Source organism: Budorcas taxicolor, chromosome 5 (genome assembly GCF_023091745.1).
Source record: "Budorcas taxicolor isolate Tak-1 chromosome 5, Takin1.1, whole genome shotgun sequence".
Lineage (NCBI taxonomy): Eukaryota > Metazoa > Chordata > Mammalia > Artiodactyla > Bovidae > Budorcas > Budorcas taxicolor.
This window is the reverse complement of record NC_068914.1, coordinates 74,618,845-74,632,240: the sequence shown is the minus strand read 5'-3', so window position 1 is coordinate 74,632,240 and position 13,396 is coordinate 74,618,845. Positions and strand designations below refer to the sequence as shown.

The 13,396-nt window shown below is 49.7% G+C and overlaps 1 protein-coding gene across 2 annotated transcripts; it reads left to right on the top strand.

Annotated features, from left to right (window-relative positions):
- Positions 1-968: 968 nt before the first annotated feature.
- On the top strand, positions 969-13,382 carry SMARCD1 (SWI/SNF related, matrix associated, actin dependent regulator of chromatin, subfamily d, member 1). 2 transcript variants are annotated; one of them, XM_052639629.1, is made up of 13 exons: positions 969-1,154; positions 1,834-2,021; positions 2,291-2,333; positions 2,429-2,551; positions 3,029-3,151; positions 4,209-4,325; positions 5,848-5,949; positions 6,245-6,406; positions 6,486-6,583; positions 7,971-8,106; positions 10,086-10,208; positions 11,306-11,407; positions 12,647-13,382. In XM_052639629.1, the coding sequence occupies exons 1-13, from the start codon at positions 978-980 to the stop codon at positions 12,734-12,736; spliced, it is 1,584 nt and encodes a 527-aa protein (XP_052495589.1). In that variant the 5' UTR covers positions 969-977; the 3' UTR covers positions 12,737-13,382. The 2 variants fall into 2 exon arrangements, with proteins under 2 accessions (XP_052495589.1, XP_052495590.1); XM_052639630.1 differs by having other exon boundaries at positions 11,536-13,382.
- The last annotated feature ends 14 nt before the right edge of the window (positions 13,383-13,396 follow it).

The window sequence follows — 13,396 nt, the reverse complement described above, 5'->3', positions numbered from 1 at the left end:
GGCAGGGCTATGGGTGACGCATGCCTCTGGTCTAATAAACTGGGTTTTAACCATCTCCTCTTCAGTGTCGTTCTTCTCTTATTTGAATAGTATTTAGGCCTTCCCACTAAGTGTCTAGAGCTGAGCTTGGCTTGGGGCCACACAATCGGGAGGAGTAAGGAGGCGGGAGCAGGGGTGCTCTGGTCCTCCTGGGATGGGACAGGCTGACATCACACCAGGAATGGTTTGAACCACTGGGCAGGGAAAGAGGAAGAGGTCAAAGGCAACAAAGATCCCAAAAAGAAGTCCTAGCAGAAAGGATTCTTTGGCGAGGAGGAAGGGTCACACTTCGAAATAAACTTAAAATCTGGTAGCAGTTTAGGTTAAAAGTCAGGGGGAAAGCTGGGCTGAAGTTCCTGTAGTTATTGAGGCACTTTATGGAATGAGCCCCGGACTATGAACCGGAAGATCTGCATTATAGGTTTCGACTTTACTACTAACTTGGTTGACTTCACCAAGTCATTTACTGAGTTCACCTCGCCTGCTTGTAAAATGGAATAAACAGTGCGTTCTCTTCAGTGTGCTGGGCTTAGAGCAGGAAGAGAAGGAAAGGAAACACGCACTGCGTTTGGAAAGGTAAACGCACTGCGCCAAGATGAAGCATTTACTCCCATCACCCTCGCGTAGGGATGGTGCAGTAGTCCCCCTTTCCAGGTCCTTGTCTCCCTCCGTCGGCCTGGGGGCGCCCTTTCGCACGGCCTCTCTGTCCCAGAGCTCTTCTCGATGGTTTTCCCTCCCGGATCGTGAAAGCTGGAGGGAGTGGTCACACGCCTTTTCCGCTAGTTGCTCCCCTCTAGCCCACAGTCTCGCTGCCCTGAGCCTCCCGTGCCGGCGGGCCGGCCGGGCGGACAGGAGGGCGCACGGGGGGCGCGCGGGGGGGGGTGGGGGGAGTTCCGGTTCCGGTTCTTTGTGCAGCTGCAGCAGCGGCTCCGGGAAAGATGGCGGCCCGGGCGGGTTTCCAGTCTGTGGCTCCGAGCGGCGGCGCCGGCGCCTCAGGAGGGGCGGGTGCGGCGGCTGCCCTGGGCCCGGGCGGGACACCGGGGCCTCCGGTGCGAATGGGCCCGGCGCCGGGTCAAGGGCTATACCGCTCCCCGATGCCTGGAGCGGCCTATCCGGTGAGTGGGGCAGGAGGAGGGGCGCGGGCCGGGGGCGGGGCCGAGCGGGGGCCTGGGAGTGACAGGGGTGGGGGGAGGAGGAGGAGGGACGCGCCTGGGAGGGATTCGGGCGCCGAGTTGGGGTCGGGGGAGACGCTGCGGGGAAGGGAAGGGAGGCTGTTAGCATCCCCACCTGCTCCTAGAGGCATTGTTTTCTTGGGGAGTCAGGATGTAAAACCAGGGTGGACGAAGTGAGGCCAGACGTGGGCCTGTGAGACCTTGAGTGCAAATGGACTAGGCAGGTCCAGTGCCCAGGAACACAGAAGGTGTAGCTGGCAAATTGAGGTCAGCTTCTGAGGAGATAGTGCCTGACAGTACTCTCTGAGTAAATATGGGACTAGAAGAGATGTCCAGTGTGCCAGATACAAAGTAGACCGGGGAGGGGGGCGCCGATTTGAGTATAGTCTGGCTGTCTTTGCTTTGGGGCTATATTCTCCTGTGGAGTCAGGGCTGGAGCAGTGGAAGTTCCAATTACTTGGATATCAGAGAGGTAGAGGGCTCTCCTCCCACCCCACCATTGTGCTCCACCCCACCTCCCTGCCTTGTTTCATTCAAAGAACTCAGGCCTCCCCCACTTTCCCTTTTTTGGTGGGATTTGCAGGGGAAGCCATGACATCTCTAGGTCCTCTCCCCTCTGTAGAGACCAGGTATGCTACCAGGCAGCCGAATGACACCTCAGGGACCTTCCATGGGACCCCCTGGCTATGGGGGGAACCCTTCAGTCCGACCTGGCCTGGCCCAGTCAGGGATGGACCAGTCCCGCAAGAGACCTGCGCCTCAGCAGATCCAGCAGGTCCAGCAGCAGGCGGTCCAAAATCGGAACCACAAGTAAGATGATCCCAGGGTGGAGGGAGGGAGGGAGGAGGCCTGAGAGGACGCAGGTGCTGGGGTGCCTGAGCAGAGAAGCGCAGTGCCGTGTCAGCAGGCGGTGCTCATTCTTGAAATAATTGCTTCGTGTTTGTTAGGGGCGGGGGTGTCTTCGATTTGAGACAAGCTTTGCAGTTTCTTCACTTTACTATAAATGGAGGTGCTGACAGCCTGTCTTCATGTTCTGGCTAGTTCCATCCCAACCTGATAACAGTATTTATTCCAAACAGTGCAAAAAAAAAGAAGATGGCTGACAAAATTCTACCTCAAAGGGTGAGTCCAGGGTATAGACCTTCTTGAGGGTGTGGTGAGTTGGAGAGTAGAGATGGTCAGCCTTAGATCCCAATGATATCTTTCTGTTCCCTAAGATTCGTGAACTGGTACCAGAATCCCAGGCCTATATGGATCTCTTGGCTTTTGAAAGGAAACTGGACCAGACTATCATGAGGAAACGGCTAGATATCCAGGAGGCCTTGAAACGTCCCATCAAGGTAACACAGGAGAGTACTAGGCAGAGAGCCAAAGGAGAGGACTCAGGAACCTTCAGCAGGCTTAGGATGAGAAATCAAAGGCATAGCACAGCTTTCCTTGGCATTTAAATTACATCTCTTCTGCCTACAAACTGAGAATTACATTAGAAACGTAAGAACAGAACAGCAAAGGGGAAGGGGCTTTTGATAGTTCTTGCACCAGAAATATACCCTGTTGGTGTTTTTGCCGTAACTGCTCTGCCACCTTGGGAACCTGGCATCTTGCATGACTGTCTACCTGGCATCCCGGTGAATGCATTTGCACTGAGGCCCGTGGCCTGTGCTCCTCTTCTCATTGGAATCTCCATCCAGCCACCCCAGGGACTGGGTAGACAGTAAGCCAGTCTGTTAGGAGTCATTGTCGGGTTTGGGGGGACCCTTGTCTTCAACATCAAACCACTGAGGCCCCACTGTCAATCCTGTTTCTGCCTTCCTCAGCAAAAACGGAAGCTGCGAATTTTCATTTCTAACACTTTCAATCCGGCTAAGTCAGATGCTGAGGATGGAGAAGGGACGGTGGCTTCCTGGGAACTTCGGGTAGAAGGACGGCTCCTGGAGGATGTGAGTTCAAGGTCCACTGTGGTCGGTGTCTAGGGTGGGAGCTTCTGGGAACAAGCAGTATTGTCTGGTTGGCAGGAAGCCTGACTGGTGCTTACAGCTCCTGTTGGAAACAGCAGGGAGAGGGTCACTGTGTTCTCTGCACTAACAGACAATGGTTCTTTGTGTCTGGCTCCCACAGCTTGGCCCTCTCTGTGGTATCACATCGAGAACCTTATTGTGCTGGGATTTGATTTGTTGTTTACCTCTCTTCTGATGCTGCTAGCCATTGGGTTTGGCAGTATCTGCAGATTTTTCAGTTATTTTTTTTCTTGTAAACCAAGTGAATTTGCACTTAACATTTGGGCCATGCTCTCTTCCCTGAGTCCTTGAGGTCGTTGATTTCTGCTGTGGCCTCTCCGTCTTCCCAGCTCCTATTGGAAACAGCTCGCAGTTTATGTGGGATTGATTTCTGTGCCTGGCTCTTTGTTGTTTCATGGGGAACATCAGCTGCCAGGTGATAGCTTCCAGCTTCCCACCCCAGAAGCTCCTTGGAGACGCTCACCTGCCATTCCCTTATACTCTCTGGCTCTCTAGTTTTAGCTGTTCACAGGCAAACCAGTGTGAACGCATTTTTCAGAAGAACCAGGGGTCAATGTCGGAGCCTCCGTTTTCTCTATATAGGTCCAGTCCATCTGCCAGTGGTGCCATGTCATCCAGATAAAGCTGTTTTTGTTCTGGCTGCTTATTACCTGTGATTCATTTCTCCTCTAGAGTCAGAATTTTCTCTGTTCAGACTCGCTTTTTTCTGTGTAAAGGTTTGGCTTAACTTGCATCATTTCCCTTGGGAAAAAGAGGTGGGCAAGCCAATGACCCTATACACGTTATAGGCTGCTTCTTCGGGGTTCTGTTGCTACCGCAACTTGTTTAATAGACACCTACCTTGCCATTTCCTAAGATACACTCAGAAGACATTTTTGTTTTTTTCCCATTGCTTTTGTGGGTTCCTTGTTTATGGGACTTTGTTTTGGGGAATTTCTTCTGGCTTTTTCTAACATCACGTCTCATCTCTCTTTTCCAGTCAGCCTTGTCCAAATATGATGCCACCAAACAAAAGAGGAAGTTTTCTTCTTTTTTTAAATCCTTGGTGATCGAACTGGACAAAGACCTGTATGGACCAGACAACCATCTGGTAGAAGTGAGTAGTTCCGTCCTCTAGACTTTGGCTTTATCAGTAGTGGATGATGGCCTTGGGAGCTAAACTTCAGTGTCTAGGGAGAGGGGCGTGGGTACCTCCAATGCAGTTTGCACATTGGCCTCCAGGTGGCACTAGATGTTTGGTTTTGGTACTGTTTGGACCCAAGAGTTCTTATAGTCTGACTTGTCCCACCTTTTAAATTTAATTATCTTGATTGCTGCCCCCACTCTCAAGAGAAAGTCTAATGGAGGCTTTTTATACATGCCAGGAATGGTGAGATGTAGCTCTCCACACGCCATTCATCTTTTTTCCTGGTAACAAGTGCTGTGTTTAAGGGGGTTCATTAATAGGATTTAGTCCTTACCAAGGCTACTTCTTCTCTTTTCGGAGAAGGCAATGGCAACCCACTCCAGTACTCTTGCCTGGAAAATCCCATAGACGGAGGAGCCTGGTGGGCTGCAGTCCATGGGGTTGCTAAGAGTCAGACACAACTGAGTGGCTTCACTTTCACTTTTCACTTTCATGCATTGGAGAAGGAAATGGCAACCCACTCCAGTGTTCTTGCCTGGAGAATCCCAGGGACGGGGGAGCCTGGTGGGCTGCCATCTATGGGGTTGCACAGAGACGGACACAACTGAAGCGACTTAGCAGCAGCAGCAGCAAGGCTACTTTTACAGATCTGCTGCTTGCTTTTGGTTCCTGCTTTGTTTAGATTCACATTCCAAATCATCAAAAATTCTTTATTATAATGCCTGATTACATAGTGTTCTAAAGACCTTGTTAGCAGCAGTGTTCTTTGTGATACAGTCAAAACAAGAATGAGATAGTCGAGCACTCCAAGTGAACTTAACCTGCTCCTTTCTTTGCCAGTGTAGCCGCAGCCCCTTAACCTCAACCACTAAGAAACATGGGAAGGTCTTTACCATCTAATAAGGGAAGTAAGTCATAGAATCAATAGAAATTTGTAAATATATTTAACTTTATAGCAGTAGAGCATAGTGCCTGAGAATGTGGACTGTGGACTCCAACACACCAGAGCTCAGATAACAGCTCCACCACTTACTGGCTGTTGACCTTGGGCAGCTTGCTTCATTCTTGTAAGCATTAGTTTTCTCATCTGTAAAATAGGTTTAATCGTGCCTTTCTCATATGGATGTTGTGGGGATTCAATGTGATAATCCAAGTACATGTCCTAGAATACTTTGGCACATAGTAAGTACTCAGTAGATGATAGCTATGTTATTTTACTGTACACATGTATATTATCCGTTTTGTGGATAAAATTATCACTGAAAATACAGGCTAATTTAAATGTGACCCTGAGCAATCAGAATTAAAATGTCTGTCTCCTTATAGACAGGAATCCCAAAGTCATATGCGGTTTTTTAAAATGTCTCATGCTGTTGCTCTTCTCCAGTAGCCTCATTAATCAAAGTTGAAAATTCAGTCATTACAGAAGCTCTTCCCTCCCACCCCAGCTCTTCCTCTGGGAGAGCACCCCCTGACATCTTCCTCTCTGTAGTGGCACAGGACCGCCACTACCCAGGAGACGGACGGCTTCCAGGTGAAGCGGCCAGGAGACGTGAATGTGCGGTGCACTGTCCTGCTGATGCTGGACTACCAGGTATCTGCTGCCCTGAGGAGGCCCAGCTTTCAGCCCCATCCCATCAGCAGTCTGACATTTAAAGGCAGTTTAAGTCTAGTTGCAGGGAATTTGCCATCAGACTGTTAGCTCCCTGCATATCTTTAAGGGATAGGTTCTTAGTCATTTCTGAGTTCCTCTTCGTGTTTTTCTGCTCCAGAGAAAGCACGCCATGAATGCCTGTTGAATGGCATGAATGTGTGGCCACACCAAGTGCCCCATAATAGCACATAGACTCAGCTCAGTAGCTTCACCTCTGTACCCTCGTTCTCTCCAGCCTCCTCAGTTTAAATTAGACCCTCGTCTGGCTCGGCTCCTGGGCATCCACACCCAGACCCGTCCGGTGATCATTCAAGCACTGTGGCAGTATATTAAGACACACAAGCTCCAGGACCCACATGAGCGGGAGTTTGTCATTTGTGACAAGTACCTCCAGCAGGTGAGAAAAGTCTCCACTCTTTTCTCAAGTCCACTGCAGCACTAGGTGTACTCTTAGCTGCTTCTCCTCTTTCCCACAGATCTTTGAGTCTCAACGTATGAAGTTTTCAGAGATTCCCCAACGGCTCCATGCCTTGCTTATGCCACCTGAGCCCATTATCATTAATCATGTCATCAGGTAAGGATGTGTACGCAAGGCAGTGTGTGCTGGAGCTGGCTTGTATCACCTGCACAAGTCAGTTCTCAGAATTTTTAGGAAATTTATAAGCAGGTTGTTAAACACAGTCATTATTTAGGATTATATAAACTTGCGATTAAATACATTATATAAAAAATAAGTGTAAATGTACTCAGAAAGTCATCATATCTGAGTTATATTGGTTTACTGGTGTTTGGGCTTCCCTGGTGGTTCAGATGGTAAAGAATCTGCCTGCAATGCAGGAGACCCAGGTTCAATCCCTGAGTCAGGAAAATACCTGGAGAAGAGAATGGCAACCCACTCCAGTATTCTTGCCTGGAGAATTCCATGGACAGAGGAGCCGGGCCGGTTACAGTCCGTGGAGTCTCAAAGAGTCAGACACGACTGAGCAACTGACATACACATACTGGTGTGTGTTTTTGAAGTTACTTCTGTCTCTTGCATCTGTGTGGTGGAAATACTATCTAATGATGTGTTACTGCACATCCCTTCCCAGTTCCTCAATGAGTGATATAATGTCGGCATCTTGAAATCAACCATGTTGAGAATAGTTAAAACACAGAAATTAGCAAATGCTCCAAGTCAGGGCTTTTTCTTACCATTCTTTTTCTCTTTTGGAGAATCAGTTATTAGAATTTATCAGCTCATCACTGACGAACTCCTGTCTTTTCTCTGGGTGGTAGGACATTCCAGTCTGAGACTCCAACTCCCGTTACTTCTGCCTGCTTTTCTGTTCAGAAGATGGATGGACAAGGCATGTCTAGGCAGATAGTGAAAGAAGGCACTTTCTCCTCAGAGCACCATGTCTTCTGGCTCTACATAGTCTTTGCCTTCTTTCCCTTACTCCATATTAACTCCAGTAAAGCTGTCCTTTCACTAGACCCTGAACCATCATCACTCAGCTGATAGTAATTCCTACAACCCATACGCTGGGTCAGTAGAAGCTAGTTTGTCCTATATTCGTGTGGTTAAATTTAGGTCACGTTTTATTTTGTGTGGTGTGTATTTACTTGAATGTATTTTCAGAGTCAGTTTAAGTTTAATAAGTAAAGATACTGTAGCAGTGGTCTCTTCGTGGGGAAGGAGAAACTTACTTTTCATTGGCTATCTTTTGTACCATTTGACTTTTTACCATTACTACTGAGGCTTATATGCAGTATATTGCACCCAGTTAAAATCTGATGATTTTTGGCTGATGTGCACATCCTATAGCTACCACCACAGGGAGAGTACAGAGCATTTCTGTCACACCAGCAAGGTCTCTGGTACCCTTTTGCAGTCAACTCCTTGCCCTTCAGTCTAAGACTTGTGTAATTAGGTCTTAGGGAATAAGCCCTTTACCAGGCCCCCTTGGTTTCCTCCTCAGTGTTGACCCGAATGATCAGAAAAAGACAGCTTGTTATGACATTGATGTGGAAGTGGATGATACCTTGAAGACCCAGATGAATTCTTTTCTGCTGTCTACTGCCAGCCAGCAGGAGATTGCTACTCTAGACAACAAGGTAGGGACCATGGCCTGGATGGTTGGGTGTCACCAGCCCTCTATCACAGCTTCTTGGCTTCTTTGATTTTTGATATTCGTTCAAAATATATTGATACCCAATATATGCTGGGCACTCTGGTGCTGGTTGGAGCCAGACACACATAAGTTCTGATTCTTAACTATATCTCTTAATAGCTTTGAGCCTCAGTTTCTGATCTGTGAAACCATAATGCCTGTTTTTCTAAAGTTGTTATGAGGATTAAATGAGACAATGTATGTGAAGACATGACCTTGTATCTGGCACATAAAAATAAATGGCGGCTGCTGCTTCTGTTGTTATTACCATGAACGTTATTAGACATAGTCCATGCAAGTAAAGCCAGAAAGGCTCTGGGAACACAAAGGAAAACAGAAAGGCTTTCTTGGAAGAGGTGATGCCCCAACCTAATCTTGAAGGACATGGGAGTCAACATGGTAGTTGGACTCTAAAGAAAACTAAGCACCAGAGAATTGATGCTTTTGAACTGTGGTGCTGGAGAAGACTCTTGAGAGTCCCTTGGACTGCAAGATCAAACCAGTCAATCCTAAAAGAAATCAGTCCTGAATATTCATTGGAAGGACTGATGCTGAAGCTGAAACTCCCAATACTTTGGCCACCTGATGCGAAGAACTGACTCCTTGGAAAAGACCCTGATGCTGGGAAAGATTGAAGGCAGGAGAGGGGGAAGACAGAGGATGAGATGGCTGGATGGCATCACCGAGTCAATGGACATGAGTTTGAGCAAGCTCTAGGAGTTGGTGATGGACAGGGAGGCCTGGCGTGCTGCAGTCCATGGGGTTGCAAAGAGTCGGACACAACTGAGCGACTGAACTGAACTGATGGGAGTCAAGAAAAGGGGAGAAAGGATGATGGTACTTGAGGGTGTGGGGGGCAGAGGACATTCCAGGAAGAGGGAGCAGGGTATATGCAGGCCCAGAGATGAGCAGAGAACCTGGCATGTTGAAGAAACACAATCTCTTCACTGTGTAAGATAAAGCTCGGGGTGCCAGGGAGAAGAAATGAGAGGGAAGCAGGAACCTAGTCCTGAAACCACTTTGAGGCAGGGTAAACTGGTTTATACTTTGTCCTGAAAATGGGAGGGCCTGGTGCTGTTTTATTTAGAATGCTCACTGGCAGGATAGTGGGAGGTGAACTGTAAGGGGGTCAGATCTGGGGGAAGGAAGCCTGGGTGGGGGATGGTGCAATAATGCTCATGATGTATGCTATGGGCCTAACCTTACGGCGTTGATCGTGAGGACGGATGGACGTGAGTAGCTAGGTTTGGGAGGTGTTGAGGTGGAACTGTAGGGATCTGGACACTGGATGGAGAGGTGGGGTGAGGTGTGAGGGAGAAGAGGTGTTAAGAAGACCTCCAGGTTTTCAGCTGGAGTGTGCAGTTGTAGTCATTCAGATTGGGAGCAGGAGAAGCAAGCCTTGGGAAAAGGTAGTGATTTTGTTTTGGGGAGTTTAAGGTGTCTTGAGGTGTCAAGCAGATGCATCAGTAGGAGTGTAGAAAATGGTCTGTGATCTGCAGCCTGGGGACTCGTTACCGTCAGTGGTGCTGGAAGACATACAAGTAGATGAAATTACCAGGAAGAGTGTGGAGCATCAGCGAACAAAACCCACGGACCACAGCTGCAGAGAAAGCCCTGTGTACCACTTCTTTTCTACCTGAGAGTTTCCAGACCTGTTTCTGCTGTGGATTAAAAATTTCCCATGTAGTGTCATCCACAGTGGACATGGTGCAGACTGTAAGGAAAACTTCACACACGGGCGGTGGACAGAGACAGCACCAAGCACCAGAGCAGGTGGGGCCCTGGGCAGCAGTGCCATTTGGGGGCTGCATTCTGTTCCTTGGTTGGGAGTGGCACAAGGAGAAGTCATACACTGCCTGCCACTTAACTTTGCTTTTCCCCAACGTGGAAATGTTATGAACTTCTTTTCCTTCTTCCTTTCAGATCCATGAGACAATAGAGACTATCAATCAGCTGAAGACCCAGCGGGAGTTCATGCTGAGCTTTGCCAGAGACCCTCAGGGTTTCATCAATGACTGGCTTCAGTCCCAGTGCCGGGACCTCAAGGTAGAGAACCGGGGACAGGTGCAGAGACTTGGGCCCAAGAGGCACACGTCTGCTCTGTGTCTGTAGCATGTGGTGGAGAGCCGGGGAGAGGCGAGGGGCCAGACTTTCTTCAGCGAGTTCTAGTAGGGAAATGGAAATGAAACCGTCAAGTGTTTATCTCGTATTTACCGTGTGCTGTCACTGTGCTCACGTTGTAGGGGATACAGAGTGCAAAACTCGGCCCCTGCTTTCAAAGTAGCATCCATTCTGTTTGAGAAACCAGGCTAATGGGATTTTAAAAGTAGTAAATCATGTGTGACATTATCAGAATTTCACCGGTACCAATAAGATGAAACAACGGAGAAGGGAGATTGTTGAGACTAGGATAGCTTGGAAAGGCTTTCTGGAGAATTTGGGATTTGAGAGAGGGGTGCTCTCTGAGAGGAGCTCGCAGAGAGAGGAGCACCGCAAGCTCAGGCAGGAAGGCACGAGTGAGCACAGTATGTGAGGCGCGCCCTCAGTTCTCGCCTGTCCTGTGCTGACTGCAGCCAGCCTGGCCAGAGGAGCAGGGCACGGGGGTGCCAGGAAGGATCCCTGAACAAGGCAGGGGCTTGTCCACAGCATGAGTGGCTTGGGGTGCTGTTTTAGTGGTTTAGTAAAGTATCACAGCCCCCGTGGCTTAAACAAGGGAAATGGATGGTCTCACAGTTCTGGAGGCTAGAGCCTGAAGTCACAGTGTCAGCAGGGTTTGGCCCCTTCCAAGGGTGGGGAGGGAGAGTCTGTTCCAGGCCTCTCTCCTGGCTTTTAGTCGCTCAGGTGCTTCTTGGTTTGCAGATGGTGTTCTCCATGTGTGTGCCCGTTGTCTTTCCTCTGTACGTGTCTGTCTCTGTGTCTGAGTTTCCCCTTTTTATAAAGATACCCATCATTGGATTAGGCCCACCCTAACGACCTTATCCTAACTTGATCATCTGCAGAGACCCTATTTCCAAAGAAGGTCACATTCACAGGTACCGAGGGCTTAGGATTTCAGTATCTTTTAGGGAACACTGTTCAGTCCATAACAGATGACAAGGAAGGAAACAAGCCTGTTCTCTCTCCCGCTTCCCGTTCTGTCTCAGGTCATGACTGATGTGGTGGGTAACTCAGAGGAGGAACGCCGAGCAGAGTTCTACTTCCAGCCTTGGGCCCAGGAGGCTGTGTGTCGATATTTCTACTCCAAGGTAGGCACCTAGGGTGCAGAGGAGAAACTGACAAAAGGCAAGGGGTCTGCACCTGGTGGGGCTCAGTGGCGTCAAGAGCAACTTGTGGTTTGTCTCATCCTCCACTCCCTCCACTATTTTCTCCTTAGGTGCAGCAGAGACGACAAGAATTAGAGCAAGCCCTGGGGATCCGAAATACATAGGGCTTCTCCCACAGCCCTGATTGGCTGCACCAATTTCTTTACTGGGCCCTGTGCTGCCTGCCTCATGGCACCTGCCTTGGTCTTGCTTGGGGCTTTCCAGGGGATGCTGTCGGTTCTAAGACAACACCAGAATGAAGAGGGTCTCACGTGACACCGGCTCTCCTCTTCTCCCACCCCATCCCTTCCTATCCCCAGCTTCCCTTTGCCCCACAAAGTTCCCATGTGCCTCTCCCCTCCCCTGGTCTGCATAGGACCTCTAGATAGTATTAGAGAGAGAACCTGTAGTGGTAATCAGTGCATTGAATGGATTGGGCCTAAGGCCAAGTGGTCTTCAAGGGGACCAGCTACACTGATCCTGCCCTTCAGAGACCCAGGAGTTAGGAGCTATAGTCCCTTCTCCACGACTCAGGCCTGAGGGCACTCTATAAGCTAGTTGATCTTGGCTCTCCTGATAACAGAATCCAGTTTCCTTCCTTCCCTCCACAGGTATGGAGCAAACTCTCCCTTCCCTTGTTGCCCTCTAGCACTAAAGGAACCCTGGCTCTTGGGCTCCACTGTGCCCCAGGTCAGTCCGCAGCCCTCCAGATGGGCCTGCTGTCTCAGTGCTCCTCCCCTCCCTTACAGGGGGTCCACATCAGTATTAGAGTTTGTTCTCGTAGTATTGCTCCCGCCCAGCACACTCCCTGTAGCTGCTGTTGAGGATTCCCTCCTGTCTGTCCTAACTGAGGGCATTCGGGTGGGGGAATCTTGCCTTTCCCTGTCAGAGCCCCGGGGACCTCACCTAGGGTGCTGTCATTGCCAGCAGAGGCTGTTCCTTTCTGCTGTAGCGTGGAGGTGTGATTCATTCATTCACTCCGCCCTGCCTCCCCCATCCCTTCATGGAGAAACAGGCCTGCAATCAAACGGGTAAAAGCCCTGGGCCATCCCTGTCTTCCTGCCCCTTGTCTGCCCAGTTGACACCCACTGGTGACTGCTAGGGCACTGAGGAGTGAAAGCGCCTAGGGCTGGAGAGAGCTCTGACTCGGGTTTGTGACTCTTCCCTCTCCCTGCCTCACAGGATTGTGACCCCCAGCCCCCGCCCTCAAAGCTTCAGACCCCTCAGGTAGCAGCAGGACCTTGTTGTGTGATCTTGGCCCCTTGGAACTGAGATGGTTTTGCATCTTTCCAGGAGAGCCTCAAATTCTTCCAGGTTGTATCACCCCCCCCCCCCCCCCCCCCCGAGTTAACATATCCCAGGCTCGCAGACTCAACACAGCAGGGTGGGAGACAGCTGGGCACAGAGGGGGAATTCCGTTCGGCATGGGCTGTAAACCTGCAGAACTGACAAAGCCCCTGCTTCCCCACCCCCTCCTCAGGCTCCTGCGAGCACATCCCCCAGCCCTGTATCCCTGCCTGTTCCATGCTGGGGACAGCAGGACTCTCTCCCCATCTTCTTCCAGTCATTAATCCTCCCCTCCCCGAAAGGTTCTCCCCACAGTGACACTGGACAGCCTCTGTCCCTGGGGCTGGAACCATGAGAAGGAAGCTCAGCACTCCTACAGTGTCCCTGTTGAAGATAACTGTTTTTATTAACTGAATTATTATGTTTTTTTCATGGACCAAAATTTTTTTTGTACTGCCCCCTTATCAGTGTCACCCAGTTTTAATAAAAGAATCTTCTGAAGAACAGGTCCCCCTCCGTACTGACGGAGAGCTCTTCCCTGAGTGTTCTCCAATGCCATTAGCCATGCTCATGGTGTTTGTTCATTTGACAAGTGTTTATTGAGAACCTGCTGTGCGCCATCTGTGGTTCCAGGCACTGGGGATA